At 49.0% G+C, this 20,518-nt stretch overlaps 3 protein-coding genes across 9 annotated transcripts in view; 2 read left to right on the top strand and 1 right to left on the bottom strand.

Moving 5' to 3' along the window:
- Nucleotide 1: 1 nt before the first annotated feature.
- Nucleotides 2-8,695, bottom strand: C3H9orf78 (chromosome 3 C9orf78 homolog). Its single transcript, XM_069580022.1, has 9 exons — nucleotides 8,186-8,695; nucleotides 7,758-7,817; nucleotides 5,353-5,404; nucleotides 5,148-5,218; nucleotides 4,534-4,611; nucleotides 3,790-3,987; nucleotides 2,658-2,794; nucleotides 2,453-2,551; nucleotides 2-347 (listed from the first exon to the last, which is right to left on the bottom strand). Exons 1-9 carry the CDS (start codon nucleotides 8,266-8,268, stop codon nucleotides 256-258), a joined length of 870 nt encoding a protein of 289 aa, XP_069436123.1. The 5' UTR covers nucleotides 8,269-8,695; the 3' UTR covers nucleotides 2-255.
- The window catches only part of USP20 (ubiquitin specific peptidase 20), a 46,357-nt gene continuing 34,277 nt past the window's right edge, over nucleotides 8,439-20,518 (top strand). For 5 of the 7 annotated variants that reach the window (XR_011255084.1, XR_011255085.1, XR_011255083.1 and 2 more), the window contains exons 1-2: nucleotides 8,439-8,570; nucleotides 17,815-17,929. The gene's annotated coding sequence lies outside the window, so the exon portion shown is untranslated. The remainder of the gene's footprint in view (nucleotides 8,571-17,814; nucleotides 17,930-20,518) is intronic. The other 2 variants (XM_069580014.1, XM_069580016.1) reach the window with 2 other exon arrangements.
- On the top strand, nucleotides 19,138-20,487 carry LOC138435407 (prefoldin subunit 2-like). Its single transcript, XM_069580023.1, has one exon. The coding sequence runs from the start codon at nucleotides 19,323-19,325 to the stop codon at nucleotides 19,785-19,787; it is 465 nt and encodes a 154-aa protein (XP_069436124.1). The 5' UTR covers nucleotides 19,138-19,322; the 3' UTR covers nucleotides 19,788-20,487.

Below are 20,518 nucleotides of genomic sequence, written 5' to 3'. Positions count from 1 at the left end.
ATTTAGAAACAAGATTTAATAATGCTCACAAGACTAGTTTGCCCCCAAATGAAAACTACACATTGTTTCAAAAGGTTACAAATTCAATGCCTGAAAATCCCACAGGTAAGCAGTGGGACTGACAGAGTCTGTTTTGGGAGCCATCTGCTAGCCAATGAGCAGGCTTCTGTCCAGGAGATCTTTTATCATGGGGACAAAGGGAGTGGACAACAGTTACTTATACCCCATGCTGCACCTCTCCCCATTTAGCCTCCCTCAGTACCGCCTGTTCATCTTCTTGAACTTCTCGTAATGATAATCATCCGTGGCCTTCTCATTAGCAGGACGCTTGCGGTTGGGAGGGGACCCTGAGAAGGAAAAGAGGAAAAGCTGTTTACCATGCTAGAAGCCACTGATAGGCTTAGCTTTGCACAGGCTAGGTCAACCATACCTGTGTCTCACTCTCGAGAGGCGCCCTAATGCCTGCCCTAGTCAACAGGAACATAGGAGGGCCTCAGTAAGTACGTGTTACTGAGCAACAAGCATGGTGGGGTCAGGTGCCAGCTGCAATATGCTGACTTTAGTGTTAGACCAGGTGAACAGCAGAGTCCCTTGCACTGCAAAGAGATCAAACCAGTCAATCCTAAAGGAAGTCAATCCTGAATATTCATTGGAGGGATTGATGCTGAAGCTGAAGCTCCAATACTTTGGCCACCTGATGTAAAGAGCTGACTCACTGGAAAAGACCCTGATGTTGGGAAAGACAGAGGGCAGGAGGAGAAGAAGGTGACAAAGGATGAGATTTTTAGGTAACATCATTGACTGAATGGACATGAGTTTGAACAAACTCCAGGAGATAGCAAAGGACAGGGAAGCCTGATATTCTTCAGTCCATTAGAGTCACAAAGAGTCGGACGTTACTCAGCAAATGAACAATAACAAATTCAGCAAACTCTTAACTGCACTGAGAGTGTGACTAGGTGTCAGGCATGGCACAAGTACTTTTAGACATGACTTCCTTTCACCTGCCCAGAAATCCCGGCAGGGGCACGTTACCATCTCTCCTCAGAGAGGTTAGCTGACTTGCTCAAGGTCACTCAGAAAGTGACAGGAAGCTAAGCGTTGAACCCAAATCTGGTGCATCTAAAATCTCTGTTTAACAGATATTAATAACAGGAAACTCTGGGAATCAAAGACTACTCGGCCAAAGTGTTACAGGAAATAATTTCTGAAGTAGGAAGGAAGAACCAGAGAAGTCTCAGCAAATGTAGCATTTCCTAAGAATTGTCCCATTGTCGATGAAAAAGATGACACTGCTTGGTGCTAAGAGCACGTGGGGAAGGGCACTGCTGGATGCGGCTGGTGGGAGAACACATCAGCATCACGCTTCCAGAGGATCATTTTGTCGAGTTCTCAGAAGGCAGCGTTAAGGACATGACAGAGTCAAGGACGATCATCATTACATAGGGAAACGTGGGCAACAGCCCGAGTGTCTCGCCAGGGGGAGGCAATTAGACTAAAGGATGTCCACCTGCACAGCAGAACGTGGTGTGCCCACTGAAAGGGAAATGTCATTTACTGTCACGAAGAAACAGGCAGTGGACGGACACTGAAGAGCGGTGATATCCTATTAAGTATGTATACAATATACGTGTGTTTTTTTTAAAAGTCGGGAAGGGTACAGAGTTGGCTCTCGGTATCCATGGTTTCACCAACCAACCCCAGGCTGTGCAGTGCTGCATTTGCAATCGCTGTAGGTTGGCAGCCGTGGGCACCGAGGGCTGACTGTGGAACTCGAGCTTGAGCATCCACAGACTCTGGTGTCGGCAGCAGGTCCTGGAACCGGTCCCCCGAGAATACTGAGGGTTAACACGATGTAACAATGTTGTGTGTACCAGAAACTAACACAGCAGTGGGAGGCAATTATATTACAACTGAAAAATAAATAAAAAGAACCCACTGTATAGTTCAGGGAAAAAAAGGATCTATTGTACAGCATGGAGAACTATACTCAATATCCTGCAATAAACCATAACAAAAAAACCATGAAAAAGAACACACATATGTACGTGTAACTGGCTCACTTTGCTATACAGTGGAAATTAATGCAACACTGAAAAGAAACGATGCTTCAATAAAATAAATATTAAAAACAAAAAATGTTAACTGTGGCCTTCTTTGGGTGGTGAAATCATGAGTAGCTTTTGTTTTTGCTTATTCAAGTTTTCTGAGTCTCTGTTACATTTGATAGCCCATTGAATCCTTAGAGCAACCCCCAGTGGTACATTGTATTACCCCATTTTAAAGGTGAGGAAACTGAGGCTTGGAAAGGGGATGGCACACAACCATGGTCTGGAGAAAGAACTAGAACCCAGATGCCTTGGCCCCAAAGCCCAAGCGCTGCCCCTCCCTGCCTCCACCGACCCTTGGCCACGGCTGCCCTCAGTGGCCCCAAGGCCCCTGCTGTACTCACGCTCAGGCTCCGGCTTCTCTGTGTCCCCCACGCGCAAGGGTCGGGCTTTGGGCTCCTCTTTGTTTCTCCGTATGGGAGCATTGAGCTCCTCATGGTAAACTGGACCGAAAGAGACCAGGGGGTGTGTCAGACAGAACAGCGGGACCCAGGGACCTCAACCCAGTGGTGCAGGGTGGAGCCGCCCCCCTGGCCACGCGGTGCTCACATCGGTTGTGCTGCACGTAGTTCACAGCCATGTTGGTGGGCACGAAGGAGGTCTCGCTGTCTTTCTTCTTGTTCTGCTGCTCAGCCAGCAGACGGGCCTTGGCGTCCTCCGTGGAAATGATGTTTTTTATTTTCGCACTGTGGGGGGAGAGAGGTCACTCCACGGTTAGAGTTCTGCCACTACAGGCCGCAGATGGAACTGACTGGAGGGGCTTGAAGCACCCCTCCCCGCTCAGCTGCATAAGGATGTCATCTTTCTCAGGGCATAGCTCTCTACAGTTTACCAACTCCCCTGCGGCCAGAGTATCATGGCACTCTCACAGCATCGGAGATGCAGGATTTACTCTCTTCTGATCGAGGGGAAACTGAGCCAGAGGTCAGGTGAACTGGTGAACACCCTAAGGCTCAAAGCCAGTGAGGCCAGCAAGAAGGTGAGAACTCAGATGTCTCCCAACTTTCTACCACACCTGAAGAAGATTCTGACCCTGTATTTCCTCCACGAAAGTCCCCTTTTAGAGCGGACGCTTTGTAGTTAGAATGAAAGGAGGATCACCGGGTGGGTGAACCTTATCACCACTCCTGCTGAAGAGAGCAGGCGCTACAAGCACCGACTGGAAGAGCTGTGAACAAAGGCTAAACAAGAACACTTTCAGGGCTTCCCCGGAGGTCCAGTGGTTAAGAATCCACCTTCCAGTGCAGGGGACGTGGGTTTGATCCCTGGTTGGGAAACTAAGATTCCACATGCCATGGTAAGCCCGCACACCACAACTAGAGAGAAGCCAGCACGTCACAATGAAAAGATCCAAAATGCTGCAACTAAGACCCGAAGCAGCCAAATAAATAAGTAAATATAAAAGAGAAAACAGAAAAAAAGTATCCCTCTACTTCATAAAATAAAACAAATACTTTTGTTTTTGGTAGCGACAGTTCCCTGTGTCTTTAACTCCTCTGATCAACCCAAAGAAACTCTGGGCAGCAACCATGTCGGCAGGCCAGAGAGGGTAAGTTTGTATCTGTAGGTTTCCAAGGAGACAAGTTAAGAAACAGCCCCCTTAACTGTTACCTGGAAAGCAGAGAGCTAGCCCTTCTGCCTAGGGGAGGGAGAGAGGCGCGACCGTGAGTCTGAAACTCACTCAATGCCGAGGTCCACCTCAGGGATGCCGCTCAGCATCTGGTTAGACAGCATCTCCTCCGTCTTCTTTGCTGAGGAAACCCGGATGTTTTCCGGCAGCTCATAAAGGCAATCCTCTGCATTCTTTGGTTTGACTTTCTGTTCCTCGTGTTCCACGATCCCTTTCCGCTTCTTCAGCTCTGTCTCAATGTACTTCATCCTGAAACGAGATACCCGCAGGCCTCAGGGAGAGGGAGGACTGCTCCAACCCTGGCCCAGAGCCATGATGGGTGATGATGAAGTTGTCCTCATTCCATGGAGAAGTGAGAAAAATAAAAATAACTTTTCAGTTTTTAAATCAAGCCAGAAGTTTTCAATTTAAAGCACCAATCTATATAATGAGGTCCTGTCCCGCCACATCATGTGTAAGTTTCTTTGATGGCAGTTTTTATTTAACAGCCTTGGTGGCAAAATGAAAAATGGGCAAGTCCAGTGTTTCTCCCTGCAATTTTCTTTAGGGGATGGGATGGGAATATTACTAGCCAAGGAATCTAAAAATTCTAAGAACCACGTTCCTAAAGAATTCTTGAGGTTTTCAAAGTTCTCAAGCCTGAGGTGGTGGAGTAAGGGGGACCAGGGACACAAGAGAGATCATATTTGCTGTTTTTGGATAAGATTAGAAACGTCATCTGTGACTAAATGTCTTAGACACTATCTGGCTGGAGCCCACCCCCAATCGCTCACTGCTGAAAAGACTGACACCTACATGTCGGCATCCTCATCCCGTCGGTTGGTTTCTGCAGAAAATGATGTCCCCAGATGGAGGTCTTCCTCTTCGCTGATCCTACAAAAAATAAAACAGTGAAGGAGAGCCTTAGAGTCACAGATAAATGAGGCTGAATATGATGCTACATGAATAAAACAAGTATGCAATGAAATGTACAACATCTGTCCACAGTTGGAAAAAAATAAGATACGTATATAACACGTAAACAGAAGGAACTCCAGGAATATATGCAAGCACACTGACGGCCTCTGGAGAAACTTCAAGGGTAGTGAGTAGATATATTTATTTTTCACTTTTGCATTGCTTGTATTATTTTGGTAATTGTGTTTCTATGTTTTTCCTGAAAAAGAAAAATAACTTCCACATGGGTTTGAAAGACAATATACAATGCATCTTTACAAGAGGTGCCTACGTACATCACACTAAGTTAACTTTTGAAGACTTTCTTTTGCTTTTAAACAACATACTCTTTACAGAGCACAAAGGGTACTTCAAGCCATATAAAAGCTGCAGCAGGTGCCAGCTCCCTGGAGGAGCACAAACCCAGGCAGGCGGTGCAGGTGAGTTTGTATCTGAGCCTGTTTTGCACGTACTTATCTTTGCCCCTTTCCTTTAGTTTCTTCATGTCCACCATCCCGCCTGTCTTCATCTGAAAGGGATCATCCTGCAGAAAGCAAACAGCGGAGAAGCAGCATCTGTGTAATTTGCAGCGGAATGTTTTGTTCTTAAAGAAAACTCAATCACCCACTGAAGAGCAGTCACATCTTCCCACTGCCCAGAGAGGGTCCCACAACTCACCACTAGAGTGGTCTCCTCTTGTACCTTCTCTCCCACCAGCAGGGCAACAGCACTGAGAATAACCAAAAAGCAGAGGAGAGAGAGAGAGAAAAATGGCACAGTTCAGAGACAAGGAGAAACATTTAGGAAGTCTGAAGAAACATTCAGGAAGTCTGCAATATTAGTGTGGGGTTAAGATTTGAGGAGTGGAAACCAAAGTCAGATGGAAACACCTACAAGAATAACAGGGATCAAGAGACACCCTAGGGACTTCCCCTGTGGTCTAGTGGCTAAGACTCTGCACTCTCAATGCAGGGGCCCTGGTCGGGGAATTATCCCACATGCAGCAACTAAGAGTTTGCGTGCTTCAAAGAAGACCGAAGATCCCATGAGCCACAATTAAGACCTGGTGCAGCCAAATAAATAAATGTTATGAAAAAATAAGAGAGCGAGAGAGACGCTCTAGATGCTAGAGATGGGGGCAGTGTTCACCTCAGTGGTACACTTTCCTACAAAGTCATCTTGGCTTAGAAACCTCATTTCTAAGATTTTGCCTTCACGGAAAATGAAGCTAAAGACAAGTGTAGGAAAATACTACTGCAGCCTTATTTGGTGGTGAAATTTGGCACAATGACCTACAGATCCCAAAATAGAGGGGGTAAGTTAAATTATGGTATGTATATCTGGTGGAATATTATGCAGCTATTAAAAAGGTTTTGGGGGGAACGATTACCCACAATGTGGATGAATACCCACAATATCATGAATTGAAAATACAGTAGTTCCCCCCCACCCTTAGCTGTGGTTTCACTTTTCACAGTGTCAGTTTTATCTATGGTCCAAAAGTATTAAATAGAAAATTCCAGAAATAAAAAAATTCGTAAGTTTTAAGTTAGCTATCAGCTATTATAAACAGTGTGAAGAATCTCTGCCCTCTTGCCTGGTCCGACAGAGGAGGTGAACCACCCTTTTGTCCTGAGGGTCCACACTGTATACATGACCCACCTATCAGTGTGGGGAAAAATAGTCGGCATAAGATTAGATACTATTCAAGCTTCAGGCATCCACTGGGGGTCTTGGAACATAGCCCCTGTGGATAAGAGGAGACTATTGAAGCGCAGAATAAAAATAAGGCTGCTCACAGTCTTTACAAAAGAGAGAGAAAATAGGCAGAGAAGAACATTAAATGTCAACACTGGTTAGCTCTTTATGGGAGAATTATACCTACTATTTATTTTCTTGATTATACCTTTCTAAAATTTCCCAAACTCTTATCAGCGTGCATTTCACAGTTAATTTAAGTGTAAGAAAAACACCAGTCTGGACTTCCCTGGGGGTCCAGTAGTTAAGGATCCACCTGCCAATGCAGGGGACACGGGTTTGATCCCTGGTGGGGGAAGATTCCGCAAGCTGAGGGGCAACTAAGCTTGAGTCCCAACTACGGAGCCCACATGCTGCAAGTCCTGAAGTCCGGGCACCCTAGAGCCCGTCTTTTGAAACAAGAAAAGCCGCTACAACGAGAAGCCCAAGCACCGCAACTAGAGAAAGCCCCTGCATACAAAGGAAGACCCAGTACAGTCATCAGCTCAGGTCAGCCGCTCAGTCGTGTCCAACTCTTTGCGAACCCATGGACTGCAGCACACCAGGCTTCCCTGTCCATCACCAACTCCCAGAGCCTACTCAAACTCATGTCTGTCGTGTCGGTGATGCCACCCAACCATCTCATCCTCTGTCGTCCCCTTCTCCTCCCGCCTTCAATCTTTCCCTGTATCAGGGTCTTTTCCAGTGAGTCGGTTCTTCATATCAGGTGGCCAAAGTATTGGAATTAAAAAACAAAAACAAAAAACACAAGCAATGAATGACCTGTAACTCTGGAAGAAGTGAAACTTGCTCAGTTGTGTCCCAGTCTTTGCAACCCCATGGAATACACAGTCCATGTAATTCTGCAGGCCAGAATACTGGAGTGGGCAGCCTTTCCCTTCTCCAGGGGAATCTTCCCAACCCAGGCATCAAACCCAAGTTGCCCGTATTGCAAGCGGATTCTTAACCAGCTGAGCCACGAGGGAAGCCCAAGAATACTGGAGTGGGTAGCCCATCCCTTCTCCAGCGGATCTAACCGGGGTCTCCTGCATTGCAGGTGGATTCTTTACCAACTGAGCTATCAGGGAAGCCCAGGGTAGCTCTGGAGCAAACTTCAGGACCACAAGTCTCAGGTAATGTCCTGGTTGAACATTTGCAAACAACAATAACAACGCTTGAATCCCTCTCCAGGCAGTACAAAGTGTAAAGTGTGTCAAGAAAAGGAGCTGTCTATGTCTGAGAATGTATTTGTGACAACGACCCGGGAGGGGGGAGAGGAGTCGGAGGAGGTGGTGTCTCTGTCATCCCCTCATGTTCTGGATCCTCGACTACCAAGCGGTACCCACCTCACCCCGTTGGGCCTCTTCCTCAAGTTCTGCACCTCTCGGGTCTCTTCCAGTTTTAATCTTAAAAGAGGAAAAAAAAAAAAAGGCAACGCACAGGCTGAGACACCCTTCACGGGACTCAAAGAGTCAAAAGGCAGCTTCGACGGATATCAATGACTGGCCGTCTAGCCGCCAGCAGTGGTCCAAAGAGTGACTGTGTCTCGACCCACCAGGAGTCAGATCCACTTCGCATCCCAGGGGCACCCCTCCCAACCATGAGACCTTGCGGGGGGGGGTGCGGTCTCATCCCTAGGAGCCTCGTTTTCTTCGTTCGCAGAGGGGTAACGACACCGCTCACAGCAATGGTGTCAACGAGGTACCCGGCTGGTCGTGAGTCCCCTTAGGTTGCCTCTCTCTTCCTGCCTCGTGGGATCCCGCCCCAAACGCACCGAACCTCCTCTGAGTCCTGCTCATCTTCCTCCGACTCCGAGTCGGCGCGGCGCCGGCGGAAAGTCTTCCCGGTGACCGGCATAGTCGCACCGGCACCGCGGTCCAGAGCCGCCAAGCCTCTGCGCCGAGAACTGGGTTACTTCCGGCGCGCGGCTGTGAGGTCAGAGCGCCGGCCCCGCCCGGCCCCGCCCCCAGCTCCGGCCCCGCCCCCGGCCTACACGCCCATCTGACCACGCCCCCGTCCGTGGCGTCGGCCTCTCCCGATTGGGCAGCCCAGGGGGGAGGAGGCGGGGCGCGGCTGGCCGGGCCTCAAGACCCTGCGCCCGCGGCTCGGAGGGCGCGCTTGACTGACAGGCGGCGGTGGCGGTGCGGTTGCGACTGCAGGTGAGTTCCCGGCCGCCGCCGGCTGCTTCAGGGGGCCGGGTCTCTCCGAGCAGGGGCGACCCCAGTCCGGCTCCGGGCCGGCGGGGACCTGGCCCTGCCTGGTGCGCACAACGCCGCGGCCAGGTGAGCAGAGCCCGGGACCTCCCTCGGCCGTCACCGCCCTGACCCCTCCTCCGGCCGGCGCCCAGGGTATCTTCTCGGGCCCCTGGCGCCCCACTTCGAGCCCCTAGGCTCCGGAAGAGGGGGCGCCGTCTCTTTCATTTCTGCCTGGGCCTGCCCCAGCGTTGAAAGCACGCTTGCGGCGTCTCGGACCGTCGACTTCTTTCCTCCGGGTCTGGGCCCTGACGTGCACTTTTTTTTCCTGTAGGGACAAAAGATGACCACTTCTTAGCCTTGATGAATTAAAGCCCCAGCCCCGACTCCCCCGCTAACGATCGCTTCCAGCCACTTCTCCCGGAGGAGAGTCGTGTCTGGTGTTTTGAACCCACTCGGGAGGGTTTGAGGGCAGAAGGTGCTTGCTGGCCGCTTCCCGGGACCTTCGGGGGCCTTGTTTTCGTCCTTTGTCACGAGGACTGTCGCTCTGGCCTCCGCCCCTTGTACCCGAGGATGCTCTGAGGATTAAGTTTATTTGAAAAACAGGAATCAACCGACGCTTAGGATATAACTAAATGCATAAATAATGGCTTACGGGACATCTAGGAAGCCCTTATTAGTTTTCCTTTTTTCAATATGCTGTCTGTCCTTTCCTTAGCAAGACCTACCTGTTATTAAGCGCTTAACGTGACAGGCACTGGACTCAGCATTATTTCATTAAACTCATCCAACAATCCTAGGAAGTAGATTTGATTATTGTTTCTCATTTTGCCAAGGAAGACACCAGGGCTCAGAGAGGCAGTATGTACCTCAGGGAACACAGCTGGAAGGGGGAGTAGAAATCAGTTACAGGCCTCCCTTGCTGCACCTTGCGCACAGTACCTGGCACAGTAAGAGTTGGTTTTCTGCGGGTTCCCTCCTCGGGAAGACCATCCGGAAGTAGGGCAGCATTTCTGGAATGCCTTACTGTTCTCTGGAACAGTCTCCTCTGAGGTTGCCGTCATCTTCTGTGTACTGAGACAGATAGTAGACTCAGGACTTGTTGGAACACCTTGTGGCTTTGATGAAAAGCCATAGTTTAAAAGTGTCCAGGTCTAGCCCTCTGCAGTCTGGTTCAACCAAACCCAAATGCACATGGGAGTCACTGGGCCCCTTGTCTGTGATAGCTGAAGGAGAGGCTCCTTGGGAACTGCCACAGGAACTCAGGGAGTGGACGCCTGCAGCTCTCACGCTCTCAGAGTTGGCTCCAATTTTGCCCTCCCAGGAGCCCTCCCACCAGTAGGTACTGGACAGCACTAAGGAGAGGGCTGCAAGGCCAAGGACATTTCTGCTGATAGCCCAGGGAGGATCATCTGGTACAGATGTACTGTCCCTGCTGGGCAAGACCAGCGTGCCCACTGATAACCTCGGTCTGACTGAGTTGAGTTTAGCAGAAGTGATGCTCCGAAAGTGGCAGGGGTGAGTCTGGCAGCCTGTGGCTGGGCTGAGGGGCTGCAGATCCTCTGAACTTTGGTGGGCCTTTTAGGGGGTCGCTTGAAACTGCTTCTCAGAGGGAGCCTGTGGGAAATCTGAGTTCTCTTCAGTTCAGAGAAATGCCATGTTTTTAGTTTGGTTTGAAGGTTTGGTTCATGAAGAGTGTCCAGGTTTGGCTTGAGTTTGGGTTCGTGCACTGGCTCCTGGAACCAGGTGAAATGTGGGCTTGTCTCAGTGAGCATTAACGTCTAGGTCGATTTGGGAATCCAGCAAAATGATTGCAGCTCACAGCCTGGCCATAGTAAGTACTCATTGAGTGTTTGTGGGACAAACTTACTTATTCAGCAGATATTTACTGAGCTTTCAGTATACAGAACAGGCACTGCTTTGGGTGCTTGAAATACGTCAGGGAGCAAAAGAGACTAAAGACCCCCTGAACTCATGGACTTTATGTTCAGATAGCCTGATAACTATGTAAAGATGTTAGAAGGTGATGCTATGGGAAAAAAAAAAAAAAAGTAGAGCAACGGGAGGGAATCAGAATCGAGGAGAGAATTGACTTGCAGATTTAAATTGGTGTTCTGGTTTGTGGTTTGGTCAGTGACATGACAAAGCAATGGACTGAATTGTTGGCCCTGGGTTCAAGGACCAGTTCTGCCAGCTTGCTGTGTGAGCCTGGGCAGGAGCCTTTCCCCACCAGAGCCCCTGCTCTACCATCCGCTGGTTGTGTGACTTCAGCATGAACCTCTCTAATCCTCTCCTGCTTCGTGGTTTTAGGCGTTCTGGTCTGAGTTTCTGCTTTTACTTACTCCAGGGTTTGCAGCTTCTCAGTGACCTGGGCCAGTCACTGCCTTTAGCCTGTCAGCCCCCAGGGAGTGCCAGCATGGAGCAGCCATAACCCCAATTAATGGGCTCTTACGGCCCCTTGGACAGAGTGCAGTACCGAGCTTCAGGCCGTGCAAGGATGTTAACCTAAACTTAAGGAACTGAAATTGAGCAGAAAAAAGTGCTGTGTGGAGAATGACTCAGAAGAGGTGCTTGTGAGGAAGGCCAAGGGAAGCCACCCTTGGGGTTGGGCATTTGGGTCTGAGGAGGTGAAGGTCATCATCCTCATTCCAAGTTGTTTGGCAGCTGGTAGCTGACAGTTCAGAGCACTGACTTCCTGGGTTTGAATCCTGGCTCAGCAGCTCTGTAGCTCTGTGACCCCCAGCCAGTTGCTTCCCCTCTCTGAGCCTCAGCCTTCCCTCTTTTAGTGATGGAGGTGGAGATGGATTTTGCTCTCAATGTCGCCTGACCTCCAGGGTGATTGTGAGGATTTCATGGGGTCTGTTAGTATCCGTTTCCAGTTCACAGGGCCATCCTGAATGGGGGCAAGCAGAACTTGGCAAGAAAGAAGGGGTGAGGGTCCTGCCTTGAGAGGTGGAAGGACAGTGGACTTGGCGTATTAAGTCTGGTTAAAGAGAGGAATTTGGGGGCAAGGGGGTGGCTTGGAAGTAGAGTGGGGAGCAGGCAGGAGGGGGAGGAAAAGGGGACATGTTTTGTGGGGTAGAAGGGAGCATGGAAAGGTGTGGGCACTGTGTGGGGTGGCCAGTGTGGTGAGGATCAGGGCAGGGGGTTGTCCTTGTGTTGGTGCTGGAGTTGGCAGCATCGCCTTTAAATCCTGAGGAGCTGGGCTCTGAGCTGGCAGAAGGATGTAGCCAGAACCTCCAGGAAGTTGATGAGTAATGGGCCCCTGAGGCCTGGTCTCAGCGGTGGTGCCAGGCCCAGATGCGCTGCCTCACTGCCTGCACCCCTGTGCGGGGCTGAAGTGGGGGTGACTTTCCCCATCACTCCACGAAGGCCCTGGTCGGGGGGACTAGCCCGCCCTTGTTCAGGATAAGGAAGCCTCTTAGACGTCTCATCCGGGGCCTGCAGTGGCCAGGCTCCCTGCCAGACCTGCCAGCCTGCCTCCTCTCCTCCTGCTTTCTCGTCGCCGAGAGGAGGTGGGTCTGGTGGGTCAGGAGGGAGAGGTGCCCCGGTGTCTGTAGCGGAGGCGCAGCCGCTTGGCGGGCATCTTGAATACCAGCTATGGGGCGGTGACTCTTACCAGCACCGTGGAGCTGCTGCTCTCAAGAGGGCCCGTGCCCCAATCCAGGCCTCCGCGCAGTGGAGGTTTCTTTCCTTTTCAATCTTCATTGAACACCTGCTGTGTCCTTTCCGTTTATTTTGCAGAGGGAAGGATGGGAAGGCCACCCCACCTGGCTCACTTGCCGCTGTCCCACTCCCTTGCGCTGTGGTCTTGGGCAAGTGGCTTCCCATCTCAGAGCCTCCGTTCTTCCTCCATAAAATAAGAAGCAGCGGTCCTCACCCGAGAGTGTGTAGTGAAGCGCTGCCATCATGCCTGGCCCAGAGTAGGCACTCGGTCCTGGAGCTCCTGTTGTTGAATTGTCGCTCAGTTGCTCGGGCGTGTCCGACTCTTTGCGACCCCATGGACTGCAGCACGCCAGGCTTCCCTGTCCATCACCAACTCCCGGAGCTTGCTCAAGCTCACATCCATTGACATGAGTTAAGGTTACCTTTTCCAAGAGACCCTTCTCTGCTCCTATCGTTAAGTGAGATAAAAGGAATCTTTAAAAAGTTTCTATTTTGATCATGTAAGCGCCTGTTCAGTGTTTCAAAATTTTAAAATGCCAAATATTTTCCTGGTCACTTGCATGTAGTGATCTGGAAAATCTTCAAAGAAAAATGGAAAGCCAGTGGTATTTAACCAGCCTCAAACTGTGCAACCATGATGTGTAATAAAGAATTTGAAACAGAAAAAAAAAAAGTTTCTATTTTGAAAAAAATCAAACCCAGACAAGTAAAAAGAGTCATAAAATAAATGCCATTTACCCTTCACCTATTATCTACCAATTGCTAACATTTTTGCCCCATTTACTCTCTCTGTATTTATATATTCATCATCATCAGAATTATTCTTGCCAATCCATTTAAGAGTAAGTTGCAGATATCATGACCCTTTGCCCTTCAATATTTAGGAGGAATTATCTAAGGACAAGGATACATAACCAGAAAGTGGTTTTCATCTTGAGAAACTTTTTTTTTTTTTTTTTTTTTTACTATATCAGGGCTTAGTTGCAGAGCTCGGGTTAGTTGCCCAAAGACATGTGGGATCCAAGTTCCCTGACCAGGGATCGAACCCACATGCCCTGCATTGGAAGGCAGACTCTCAACCACTGGACGACCAGGGAAGTCCCCATCTTCAGAAACTTTAATGTTGATCTAACACTGTATCGGTTTCCCAGGGCTGCCATAACAAAGTACCACAGGCTGGATGACTTACAAAACAGAACTTTATTTTCTCGCAGTTCTGTAGGCTGGGGGTCCAAGAAAGAGGTCAGCAGGTTTGATTTCTTCTAAGGCTTCCCCTTGACATACAGATGGTGACTTTCTTGCTATGTCCTCACATGGTTCTTTCTCTTGGAGCCTCTTGGTGTATATCCAAATCTCCTCCTCTTATAAGGACACCACTCTCGTTGGATTAAGGTCCACCCTAAAGACCTCAGTGAACTTAACTACTTTTGGGGGGATAGTTTACTTATTTTTAATTGGAGGATAATTGCTTTACAATGTTGTGTTGGTTTCTGCCTATATTAATATGACTTAATTACCTTTTATTTAAAGTAAATAAATACATAATTTAAAACAAAACCAAAAACACAGCCAGTAACATACTTTACGGGCTTCCCAGGCAGCACAGTGGTAAAGAATTTACCTGCCATTGCAGGAGACCTGGGTTTGATCCCTGGATTGGGAAGATCCCCTGGAGGAGGAAATGGCAACCCACTCCAGTATTCTTGCGTGGAGAATTCCATGGACAGAGGAGCCTGGTGGGCTACAGTCCATGGGGTTGCAAAGAGTCGGACACGACTGAGTGACTGAGTGCCACAACAAACTTTATAGTACCAAGCATTTTTTGAACGTTCTTCCTCTTTTTTAAAAAATGTATTTATTTGGCTATGCTGGGTCTTAGTTGCCACACACAGGATCTTTATTGCAGCATGTGGGATCTAGTTCCCTGACCAGGGATGAACCTGGGTCCCCTGCATTGGAAGCTTGGCGTCTTAGCCACTGGACTAGTGCTGTGCAGATAAATACAAACTCTGAGCAAGTCCCTATGATCAGAAGTCATTACGCTAAATCCTTGCTATGTGTTGTCCCACCTCGTCCTCTCAGTCACCCTACCACCTACCTGCTGTCTTTGTCCCCATTTTTCTGGATGAGGAAACTGAGGATTGGTGATTTTCACTAAAGACACACAGCTTGTGAGCGACAAGATCGAGGAGCTGAACTCGGGGCTAGCTGTCCCCATCATTGCCCTCCGTGATCGTAGTCAACTCCAGGGGTGACGCCTGCGGAGCAGCTGACTGCGGTAAGAACGGAAAGTGGCTCCCATTAGTGATTATAACATCCTTCGTGGCTGCGCACAGGCACCCTGGTGTTGAAACAGGGAATTCTGTGTCCCGCGAGGGCAGCACCCGTGCCTGGCTTGTTCCCCATCACCCAGGAAGGTGCCTGGTCAGTGTTGACTGGGGACCAAGATAAAGCAAAATGACAGCTTTTAGACGGCTGGGGTCATCAAAGTGTGATCCTTGCAGACTTGGGCACTTCAGATGTTCCAGGTCCTGCATAGAATGCTAAGCATCTAGTGTTTGATACTACCACCCGACATTTCCCCGTATATAAACTGGTTTTCTTAAATTGAAGTCTGGTTGATTTACAGTGTCACGTTAGTTTAAGGTATACAGCACAGTGCTTCAGTTATACATACATATGTGAACTTATGTTTTATTCAGATTCTTTTCCCCTATAGATTATTACAAACTATTGAGTATAATTCCTTGTGTTATAGAGTAGGCCCTTGTTGGTTATCTCTTTATATATAGTAGTGTGTATATATACTTATCCCAACCTCCTAATTTATTCCTCCCCGCCTTCCCCTTTGGTAACCGTAGTTTGTTTTCTGTATCTGTGAGTCTGTTTCTATAAACTGATTTTTAAACATTAACTTAAAAAAAATATTAGTAAGCCTTAAACTTTCTATGTTGCTCAGACACTGTTGGGAGGCCAATAAATTTATATGTTTCTGGAGGAAAATTTGTCGGTATGTATCTAGTACTTTCAAAACAAATATTTTGACCCAGTAATTTTTCTTTTGATCAAAGATGTAGTCAAAGACTTACATTCTAAAATAATCCTCACTGCCACACACACACACACTCACACAAATATCCTGTGTCTAACAAGCAAGGTATCGTAGAGCTTAGACTATATGTGGTGTAATATTATCCATCCACTAGAAATGAGGTTGTTGAAAAAAAATTAAGTGATGTGGGAAACACATAAGCACACTCAGTCGTGTCCAGCTCTTTGCAATCCATGGAATTCTCCAGGCCAGAATACCGGAGTGGGTAGCTGTTCCCTTCTCCAGGGGATCTTCCCAACTCAGGTCTCCCGCATTGCAGGTGGATTCTTTACCAGCTGAGCCACAGGGGAAGCCAAGCAATGAAGTTGAAAAGAAATTTAGTGACATGGGAAACAGAATCTAAACCTCCAAAAACTGTATATAATTTAAATCTGTTATATTCTTAACCACCGGATCATCAGGAGAGTCCCTTCTATAAACTCTATGATGAATTTGTGTTGTTTTAGTAATACAGACCCTAATAGGTTACTTTTAAGTATCATCTTTAAAGTTTCGAAAATAAGAGGAACCTGTGTCTGGCATCCTCGGTACATGAGGTTCCCCTCTCTTGGGTCTGTGCTTGTTTCTCCCCAGACCCCTTAGAGCACCTTAGGGAGCAGAACCTCCTTCCCTAGAGATCTCCAGGCCCACAGAGCGTGAACAAGACACTTAGGGGCCATTTCAGAGAAGGGCATCAGCCCCTGAGAGGTCCCAGAAGCCCCAACCCAGGAAGCGCCCCAGGCTGCTACCTGGCTGGCTTGAGAGTGCAGTTCTTCACCCCATGACTCATCCAGAAAAGGATCTCCTATTCACTCCTTTGTTTCTGCCTCGTTAATTTCTGTGCTGGATTAAAACGTTTCATCTTCTCCTGCCCAGCCTATAAATAGAAAAAGGCTGTTTGGTTTTAATAAAATTAATGTACATGATAAAGATCAGCATGGCCTGCAAAGCCTAAAATATTTCCTACCTGGGCCTTTATAGAAAAAGTTTGCTGACCCCTGACTTAGAGCAAGGCTGTGCGCTGGACAGACCAGTCAGGTCCCTGCCCACTGCTTACTAGCCCAGGATTGATCTTGGCCAGGTTCCTGGCTCCTTAAACTCTGGTTCTGTTTCTTCATCTGTAAAGCAGGGGCAGCGGCAGTACACAAGTTTGTTTGCCACAGGGCTTTTTTTCCCCTTCTTCTTCTTCTAACTGAAGTTGCAAGAACCTGAGTTGTCTGATGGCACCTGTGAGTCAGGAGTGGGCCTGTCAATTGTCGCCCTTGTCTGGGGCAGTTTTCCTGGCATGGGGTCTCCCGCTCATGACCTGGCTTTACCATCTAGCCCAAGAGAAGGAGCGCATACTGAAGACACTGGAAAACCCACATACTGCAGCTTAAAATAGTGTGAAGCTGGCAGCCACCCAGCACACTTGACCTCAGTGGAAACAAAAAAACTAGAAGTCTGACTTCAAGTGAGAAGGCTTGGAATTCAGAACCTTGAGCCCCGTCATTGTCACGTGACTGTTTTAAATGGTAGCTTCTAACCGCCTCTCCCTCTTTGAACTGCCCACACCTGGAAGACGTGGCCCACCAAGGCAGGGGGGCAGTGTTGATGAGCAGACGCACCCTGTTGTGTCGGTAGCCTAGGCTTGCTCACGACCCCGGGGTCAGGGGTTTTGAGCAGTGGAAAGTTCTCGGGGAGGCTGGAAGGATGATCTGAGGGTTTCAGTGGCACTCGTGGAAAAGGTGGATCCTCCGGTCCAGCGGGGAGCAGTTGTCGGAGCGGCCTCCCGTGGCCCCCGCTGCCGAACCGTCTCTCAGGGATCACAAAGGTAATGCCCAGCAGTGACTAGCGAGGGGTCTGACACCCCCCTGGGGGGAGGGCTGACCCTGTTTGCCAGCTCCACCCAAGCCTTCTTCAGCCGTCCCAGCAGTGGTGTGTTTTTATTGTCCCTGGAGACATACTGGGGAGTATGTCTAGCCTGTGGATACCCCAAATGTCCAAAAATTCACTCCCCGTGCTGCCCCCCCCACCCCCGCAGGAGGAATTGTGGGCTATTTATAGCTTCTGCTTGGTGTTGAGAGTGTTTCTTTTTCAAGATTTATTTATGTATTTTATTTTGATGTTGGCTGTGCTGGGCTGTGCTCCTTGCTGCGAGCACGCTTTCTCCAGTTGCAACTGGCAGGGGCTACTCTCCATTGCGGTGTGTGGGCTTCCCTTGTTGCGGAGTGCAGGCTCTAGGTGTGCAGGCTTCAGTAGGTGCCACTCCTGGGCCTTTCAGCACAGGCTCAGCAGTTGTGGCTCAAGGACTTAGTTGTGCCAAGGCATGTGGGGATCTTCCCAGACCAGAGACCAAACTGGTGTCCCTTGCATCACAAGGCTGACTCTTAACTACTGGACCCCCAGGGAAGCCTCGAGAGTGATTTTTAAGGTTAACAGAACTACATGAAGTGTGCTGGCTTGTCTTCCCAGGTTCCCCAGCAGAAGCCTGTGCTCACCCCAGCCCAGCGCAGCAACTCACCACTGTTGGCCGGGACCGAAGAATGCGGAGGGTGACTGCCTCCTGGGGCTGTCGCTTGGCACAGAGGTAGGCCCTCAGCCTCTCCCACTCAGGTGTCGCCCTTACACACAGATCAAGAAGGAAGTATAGATTTTTCTTTTTAGGTGAAATGATAGAATTTTGGTTATGTGGGGGTTTTTTTTCCCCTTTTTCAAGTCTCATAGAAAAACGTATGTGGATGAAATGATGTGATATCTGGGATTTGCTGCACAGAGGAGGAAGTGGCAGGTTGAGATGAAGCAAGGTTGGCCATGGATTAATTGTGAAGCCAGGTGATGAGTGCTTGGGGGTGGGTTACACACTTCTGTCTCCTTCCACCTGTGTTTGCATTTTCTGTAAGTTCCAAAGAGCGGGCCAAGAGTCTGACCCGCTTGGGTTTTGGCCTCAGTCCTGGAGCTCCTGTCTGCAAGACCTGGGACCAGAAGGTGTCCTGTTTAGTCATCTATAAAACGGGGCAAAGCTCAGCCTCTGAGATGGCCGGGGAAGCTTTCAAGGGAAGAATGCATGGAAAACACTAAGTCTGGCCCCTCATCAGCACCAGTCACTCCTGTCTAGCATGGAGTCTGGGCCAATTCCCTGCTGGCGATCTTTTGGGGTGGGGAGGGGCTTGCAGGAGGGCGCTTGGCGGGGTCCACCTCCCTCTGGTGGTTGCACAACCTCTGCCCTTGATTAAAGCACTGCTGGCTTCTGCATCTTTGATTGATTGGGCCCTTTTTCTCGGTAATAGTTTGGAGCTAGAGTCAAAAGCCAGGTTCCTGGGTACAATTTCTGCTAAAATATTGGGTGGCAGCAGCATTTACTTATTTACTTTCAAACATTTTCTTTTGAGGTAACTATAGATTCAGAGTAAGTTGCCAAAAAATGTGCCAGGAGGTCCCATGTTCCCTTCCCCCGCGGTGCCCCAGTGGTACCGCATCTCTGGTGTGTCCGTAGTACAGCGTCATGACCAGTAGAGAGACCGGTACACCCAGGGAACTCATTCGGATTTCACCAGTTGTACCTGCACTCATTTGTGTTTGTGTGTGTGTGCGTGTGTGTGTTTAGTTCCAGGCCATTTTCCCTAGTGGCTCAGATGGCAAAGCACCTGCCTGCAATGCAGGAGACTTGGGTTTGATGCGTGGGTCGGAAAGATCCCCTGGAGAGGGGAATGGCAACCCACTCCAGTATTCTTGCCTGGAGAATCCCATGGACAGAGGAGCCTGGAGGGCTGTATTCCGTGGGGTTGCAAAGAGTCGGATACAACTGAGCAACTAATACATACAAATGCATACAGATCCATGTCACCACCACCACAGTCAAGATATGGAGCTGCCCAGCACACCAAGGAGTTCCCTCGAAAGAAGCATTTGCTTTTCAAACTGAAATAGCTTTTTTCCCTTCTGATTTAAAAAAGAGAAGAATTAGCTAGCAGGCGGTGAAGATGGCGGAGAACGGCGGTGGCGCCGGCAAGAGCAGCAGGAGTGGTACGGGGAAGGGGGCGGTGTCCACAGAGCAGGTGACTGCTGGCTTCAGACGTCTTAGGCAGGAACAGCAGGGCCTGGCCTCCAAAGCAGCTGAGCTGGAGATGGAGTTGGATGAGCACGGCCTAGTGATTGATACTCTGAAGGAGGCAGATGAAACCCGCAAGTGCTACCACATGGTTGGAGGGCTGCTGGTGGAGCGGATCGTCAAAGAGGTGCTGCCTGCCTTGGAGAACTACAAGGAGCAGATACAGAAGACCACTGAGCCACTGGCGCAACAGCTTCAGGCAAAGAGAAACGAGCTAAACGAACTCCGGGTAAAGCACAACCTTCGTCTCATGGGGGAAGACGAGAAGCCAGCAGCCAAGGAAAACTCAGAAGGTGCTGGGGCTAAGGCCAGCTCAGCTGGCGTGTTGGCCTCCTAGAAACCAAAGCCTTCGCGTTGCTTTCTACCCTGATTCCCACTTCTAATTTCTCTTTATTGTTATTATTATTTTCTCTGCTATTGTAATATTTTTTTGTTAATTAAATGTTTTGGCCAGGAAAAAAAAGAGAAGAATTACACAGGATGCGTATTTATACAGGAGCGTCAGGATGGAAGTTTGCCACAATATCATCAGCAGTTTATTTTACTTTATTGCCATTGTTGTTTAGTTGCTGAGTCATGTCTGAGTCTTTTGTGACCCCTCTAACCCTCCCAGGCTCCTCTGTCCATGGGATTTCCCAGGCAAGAATACTGGAGTGGGTTGCCATTTCTTCCTCCAGGGGTCTTCCCGACCCAGGGATGAAACTCTTGTCTCCTGCCTTGGCAGGCAGATTCTCTACCACTGAGTCAGCAGAAAGGGAAGTGAAGTTGCCCAGTTGTGTCCGACTCTTTGTGACCCAGTGGACTGTAGCCTCCCAGGCTCCTCTGTCCAGGGGATTTCTCAGGCAAGAATACTGGAGTGGGTTGCCATTTCCTTCTCCAGGGGATCTTCCCTACCCAGAGATCAAACCCAGGTCTTCTGTATTGCAGGCAGGCACTTTACCGTCTGAGCCTCCAGGGAAGCCTTCTATTTTGCTCCTATACCTTGTACTTTAAAAAGTATATCATCTGAGTTTTGTTTTTATAATTGTAAAAAAAAAAAAAAAGCAACAACCACACAGCTCTTATGAA

This window comes from Ovis canadensis, chromosome 3 (assembly GCF_042477335.2).
Source record: "Ovis canadensis isolate MfBH-ARS-UI-01 breed Bighorn chromosome 3, ARS-UI_OviCan_v2, whole genome shotgun sequence".
Taxonomy (NCBI): Eukaryota; Metazoa; Chordata; class Mammalia; order Artiodactyla; family Bovidae; genus Ovis; species Ovis canadensis.
Note: the sequence above shows the minus strand (reverse complement) of the source record. Positions and strands in the feature narration are given on the sequence as shown.

Coding starts and splice junctions, on each gene's coding strand:
- C3H9orf78 (XM_069580022.1), bottom strand. CDS start 8,268: ATGCCGGTCACCGGGAAGACTTTCCGCCGGCGCCGCGCCGACTCGGAG. Junction 7,818..8,185: donor CAGGACTCAGAGGAGGTTCG/GTGCGTTTGGGG, acceptor TCCTCTTTTAAG/ATTAAAACTGGAAGAGACCC. Junction 348..2,452: donor AGAGAAGCCGGAGCCTGAGC/GTGAGTACAGCA, acceptor TTTCCTTCTCAG/GGTCCCCTCCCAACCGCAAG.
- LOC138435407 (XM_069580023.1), top strand. CDS start 19,323: ATGGCGGAGAACGGCGGTGGCGCCGGCAAGAGCAGCAGGAGTGGTACG.